The sequence below is a fragment of the Arabidopsis lyrata genome (assembly GCF_000004255.2).
Source record: "Arabidopsis lyrata subsp. lyrata unplaced genomic scaffold ARALYscaffold_2, whole genome shotgun sequence".
In the NCBI taxonomy this organism is placed as follows: Eukaryota; Viridiplantae; Streptophyta; class Magnoliopsida; order Brassicales; family Brassicaceae; genus Arabidopsis; species Arabidopsis lyrata.
In genome coordinates, this window is record NW_003302554.1 from 1,430,006 (window position 1) to 1,436,005 (window position 6,000).

At 33.9% G+C, this 6,000-nt stretch overlaps 1 protein-coding gene across 1 annotated transcript; it reads left to right on the forward strand.

The window, feature by feature from the left end:
• Nucleotides 1-2,594: 2,594 nt before the first annotated feature.
• LOC9324066 lies at nt 2,595-5,570 on the forward strand. The gene has a single exon (XM_021009939.1). It carries the CDS (start codon nt 2,986-2,988, stop codon nt 5,284-5,286), a length of 2,301 nt encoding a protein of 766 aa, XP_020865598.1. The 5' UTR covers nt 2,595-2,985; the 3' UTR covers nt 5,287-5,570.
• Nucleotides 5,571-6,000: the final 430 nt, after the last annotated feature.

Genomic DNA, 6,000 nt, shown 5'->3' on the forward strand with positions numbered 1-6,000 from the left:
GGTAGGATAAATACGAAATTATCCTTGTAAGTTATAGTAATTATAAGAACTTTGTCGCTGGATATAAAAAAAGAAGACAGTTTCGTGATATTTTTGAAAATAGCATGTAACATTTAAATTTCGCATGTTATATTTAACTAAAAGACATGATATTTTAAAAAACATAGTGAATTTTTAAGAAAAAACATTGCTACGTAGTGTTATTTTAAGAAAAAACAATGACATGGAAAATTTAATCTGAATAGTAACTTTTTAAAAAGAAATCACATGTAATCTTAAAAAAAATCGTGTATTACTAAAAAATAATCATTTTTAAAAAAAAGAAATCACATGTGATCTTAATAAAACACGCGTTTTATTACAAAATAACATGATAAAGACAGATATTCACATGTGATCTTAATAAAACACGTATATTATTACAAAATAACATGATAAAGACAGATATTACACTGAATATAATGTTTTTTTCAATAAATACTATGTGTTCTTTATAAATAACATGTAGTACGAGAAAAATACATGATAAAAATAGATATATTATGCTATCACATGTAATTCGAAAATAAAGCATGTTACAAAAGACATATACGTAATTACACAGCCATTCCGACATATTACAGACAGGATACTGTAGCTCATGGTTAGTTTGTGAATTCTTTTTGAATTCAAGGTTAGTTTCTATAAATTCTCAAAAAAAATAGAAAGAACACTATATGTTCTATTCCAATAAGAATTTATTATAAATAATGTATCAATTACATTTTGTTAGAATTTGCATAACTATTTTCAAAATTCCACACACACATAAATGTAGAGTAAATAGGTAATCTAAAAAGAGAAGCGAAGTAAATAACTTAACAAGAAAAAAGGTATGAGTTAAAAGAACAACTAAAGAAAAACATGAAATGAGTGTTGTAACGACCATGAGACTCATGAATACCACACAAGACGGTTAAAAAAGAGAGTGTATGTCATTGTGAAAAAAGGATAGGGTAAAAAGTCAACTATTTCAGTTGAAAAAAGTAAGAAATCTAAAGAGAACTTTACAAAATACCATAGCAAAATAACATATCTACGATAAACAATGCAATTCCATAATGCTAATTGATTAATTAAACAACTCAGAACAGAGTACATATGTAATGGGCAAAAAAAACGTTTGGTCTGTTATGTTATTTAATATTTATCGATTTTTATTGTCAACGAGAAATTTGTTTCATTCTTACAAGAAAAATCATAAATAAAGGAAAAAAAAATAGTGGTAAAATATATTGATTTTTTTTATTAATAATAAATACTAGCAATAATACAACTATTAGTAAAGTTTTTTCTAAAAATATAAAAATATTTCTTTTGATAAAATAGTTTGTTTTCCATTTATAATTTAGAGTAAATCGTCATATATAATTTTTTAAACAAAATTGAAAGTAGTGTTTCTACTTTTAATTTGGTCAACAACTTGTATTGTAATTATATTTGTAACATACATTATACTACTTCTAGTAGAAACAAATTGTAATGGTAAGTAAATGTCTTTATTATTGCACCAATTTTACGGAAAAAAAAAATATATATATATATATATATATTTTCAATTTTTTTGTCACATTCAATAAATATTTTTTTACTGGATTCTGAAAATAATAAATAAGAATTTACTAAAGAATGTCCTTTTGGTCAACAACTCTCTCTCATACACACACAGAGACACAGTCCCTAAAGAAACAAATTAAATTCCTAGGTTGCCCTTTTATGCCCACATTCTGAATATATCCCACATAGACAACAAGACACAAATGGAAACCCCACTCATCACTTTTTTTGTATTTTTCCTTCTTTACAATCATAATAACAAAAGTAAATATATAAATTAAATTAACAAAAAACACATTTCATGTCTTTCACTCAACTCATTTATTAACACTTTCACACAATTATCTACTTTTAAAAACCATTTAATGATTTAGTACTAAATTTGTGAGCTGCTTTGCTTATGTCATGAATGATTTCCCCTCTTAATAGTATTTATATGGGTGGGTTAGTTCATAACACGAATTATACCATCCAATGATACCAAATTGGCAAATTTGATTACGTGGAATAGTTGATACTATAAAATAGTAGAACAATATTATAATCGTATATAAAAAAAAGTATTAAATTAAGAAAAAGAGGAAACAGACGAAGACCTCTTCCACACAAGAACCCAACAATTCACTCAAAAAACAGAAAAATATGAAAACAGGAGACATCCAAAATTTTTTTTTTAAAAAAACTGATATTTTTTTTTAAAAGGTGTTACAATAACAATAATATATAGTATTAAAAAATACCTTTATGGAGAGCGTGAGATACACGTACCAATGAGAGTGAAGTGAGAGACTAAAACAACCAATGCTTTGTTTCCGTTCTCGTACGACGTGGGACTCTGGTCTCACCTTGTTCCTATCAAACGTTTCATTCAATGTTACAATTTTTTAACTCCACGCGCTTCTCTTATGCGCGTGAGATGCACTTTTGTCTCCCTTATTTTCTTCTCCTCTCTCTCTCTACTGTCTCTTTCTTTCTTCTTCTTCCTTTTGAAATTTCTCAGTCTCTTAAAAAAGAATCGAAAGAAACTATCAGTGTGAGAGCAAAGCAGAGCGGAGAGAAGAAAAAATACTCTTTTTTTTATAAAAGAAGCAAAAAAGAGAGAAACTTTATTTATTTTTCTTTTTCTGATCTCTGTCATGAGAAATCGCCGGAGTTATCTCCGACCACCGGCGGACTTTCCCGGCTGAAAATTCAACACTTTTTCGTATAAAACAACCAACTAAACCCTTCTCAGAAAAAAAAAACACAACTTCATTCTTCTTCCACCTGAAAATTTTTCAATTTCCATTTTCCGGGAAACTTTTCAAGAATCCGAGAAAAATTCTCTTCAATTTCACTACTCTCAGCTTAATTCCGTTCAGGGTTTTGTTTTAAGTTTTCGACTTTACAATGGCGACGACGACAAACGCAACAACGGCGACACAACAGCAAACGCAAACGCAATCACCATCGCAACAACCACCATTACCGTCGGCGGAAGAATTAGCAACAAAGGCGTTACAAAAGCGTTACGAAGGATTAATGATGGTAAGAACAAAAGCAGTAAAAGGCAAAGGCGCGTGGTATTGGAGTCATCTTGAGCCAATCTTACTTCACAACACCGACACTGGTTTCCCTAAAGCCGTTAAACTCCGATGTTCTTTATGCGACGCCGTTTTCTCAGCTTCGAATCCTTCACGAACTGCTTCTGAGCATCTTAAACGTGGAACTTGTCCAAATTTCAACTCTTTACCTAAACCCATCTCCACAATATCTCCTCCTCCACCACCTCCGCCGCCGCAAACGACGTCTTCTTCTCACCGGAAACGTAATTCCTCCGCTGTGGAAGCTCTGAATCATCATCATCCTCATCATCATCATCAAGGGTCTTATAATGTGACGCCTCTCAGTGTTGTTGATCCGTCGAGATTCTGTGGGCAGTTTCCGGTTACGCAGCAGCCGCATTTGATGCTTTCCGGTGGAAAAGACGATTTGGGTCCATTAGCTATGCTTGAAGATAGTGTGAAGAAGCTTAAGAGTCCTAAAACTTCGCAGACGCAGAATCTAAGTAAAGCTCAGATAGATTCTGCGTTAGATTCTCTCTCTGATTGGGTTTTTGAATCTTGTGGCTCTGTTTCTTTATCTGGTCTTGAGCATCCAAAGTTGAGAGCTTTTTTGACGCAAGTTGGGTTACCGATTATCTCAAGGAGAGATTTTGTTACCGGAAGATTGGATTTGAAGTATGAGGATTCGAGAGCAGAGGCTGAATCGAGAATCCACGACGCAATGTTCTTTCAAATCGCTTCTGATGGATGGAAATTCGAAAACTCCGGCGAGAATTTGGTGAATTTGATTGTGAACTTGCCTAATGGGACGAGTTTGTATAGACGAGCTGTGTTTGTGAACGGAGCTGTGCCGTCTAATTACGCAGAGGAGGTTTTGTGGGAGACGGTGAGGGGTATTTGTGGTAATTCACCTCAGAGATGTGTTGGGATTGTTTCAGATAGGTTTATGAGTAAAGCATTGAGGAATCTTGAAAGCCAGCATCAATGGATGGTGAATCTCTCTTGTCAGTTTCAAGGTTTCAATAGTTTGATTCAAGATTTTGTGAAAGAGCTTCCTTTGTTTAAATCCGTCTCTCAAAGCTGCTCGAGGCTCGTTAATTTCGTCAACAGCACGCCGCAGTTCCGAAACGCGGTTTGTAAGTATCAGTTGCAAGAGCAAGGAGAGACTAGAATGCTGCATTTGCCTTTGGATAGTTCCTTGTTTGAGCCATTGTATAATCTTCTTGAGGATGTGCTTAGTTCCGCTAGAGCGATTCAGCTTGTGATGCATGATGATGCTTGTAAGGCTGTTCTAATGGAGGATCATATGGCTAGAGAGGTTGGTGAAATGGTTGGGGATGTCGGGTTTTGGAACGAGGTAGAAGCGGTTTATTCGTTGTTGAAGCTCGTTAAAGAAATGGCTCGGCGAATAGAAGAAGAGAGGCCTTTGGTAGGGCAATGTTTGCCGCTTTGGGACGAGCTGAGATCGAAGATAAAAGATTGGTATGCAAAGTTCAATGTAGTTGAAGAGAGGCACGTTGAGAAGATCGTTGAGAGAAGATTCAAGAAGAGTTATCACCCGGCTTGGGCTGCAGCGTTTATACTTGATCCGCTTTACTTGATAAGAGACAGCAGCGGAAAGTATCTTCCTCCATTCAAGTGCTTGTCGCCAGAACAAGAGAAAGATGTTGATAAGTTGATAACAAGGCTAGTGTCTAGAGACGAGGCACATATCGCGATGATGGAACTGATGAAATGGAGAACCGAAGGGCTTGATCCGGTTTATGCAAGGGCGGTTCAAATGAAGGAGAGAGACCCTATTTCAGGGAAAATGAGGATAGCTAATCCACAAAGCAGTAGACTTGTTTGGGAAACTTATCTTAGTGAGTTCAGGTCATTGGGGAGAGTTGCAGTTAGGCTTATTTTTCTCCATGCAACTTCTTGTGGGTTCAAATGCAATTCCTCTGTTTTGAGATGGGTAAATTCGCATGGAAGATCACGTGCAGCCGTGGATCGAGCTCAAAAGCTGATCTTTATATCCGCCAATTCAAAATTCGAAAGGAGAGACTTCTCAAACGAGGAAGAGAGAGACGCAGAGCTGCTCGCTATGGCTAATGGCGAAGATGATGTGCTAAACGATGTTCTCATCGATACATCCTCGGTGTGACTTGTTAATTTTTACTTCTTTTTTTCGGTTACTTTTCTCCGACTTACCCCATTTAGTTTTCACTAGAACTTGGCCATTTTGTAGGATTGCTTGAATTCATTTTTTTTACTACCCTTAATTTAATTTGTACTTGGCTCCTTTAGGAGGTGAGAAGAGAGCCATATCATTGTATTTCTTTTAGTCTATTTCGATCATAATTTTAGGCGATTTTTCCGTGTCTTTTTTTCGAACTTAAGCAATGATCTTGAGACTGGTTTTGGAATTCATGAATACATCTACATATACATTTTTATAGTACTTTTTTGCTTTAATTCTTTTGGATCCGGATTTGACCCGGGTTTTAGTCTATTCGGATCTTGGATTAGCAATTTAAGGGATGTTGTCTTAATTTCAAACTAATAAATGAAGTCATATTGTCTTAATATCTTTCATATTAATGACCCTAATAAATAGCCGATTTTAATGGAAAATCGTTTTCATATTTATGCTCATAATAAATGTCCAGATTTTAACAATATATACATATATTATGAAATTATAAAGAAAAAAACGTATTTATTTTTTTAACAGTATATATATATATATTATGTTAATAAATTTATTTAATATTCTAATAATAAGCTATGTCATTTTTCTTTTACAATAACAGATTAAATATAGGCAATTGCCCATTTAAATTGCAATAAATTTAAAATCAAAATAACAATCTACATA

Coding starts and splice junctions, on each gene's coding strand:
- LOC9324066 (XM_021009939.1), top strand. CDS start 2,986: ATGGCGACGACGACAAACGCAACAACGGCGACACAACAGCAAACGCAA.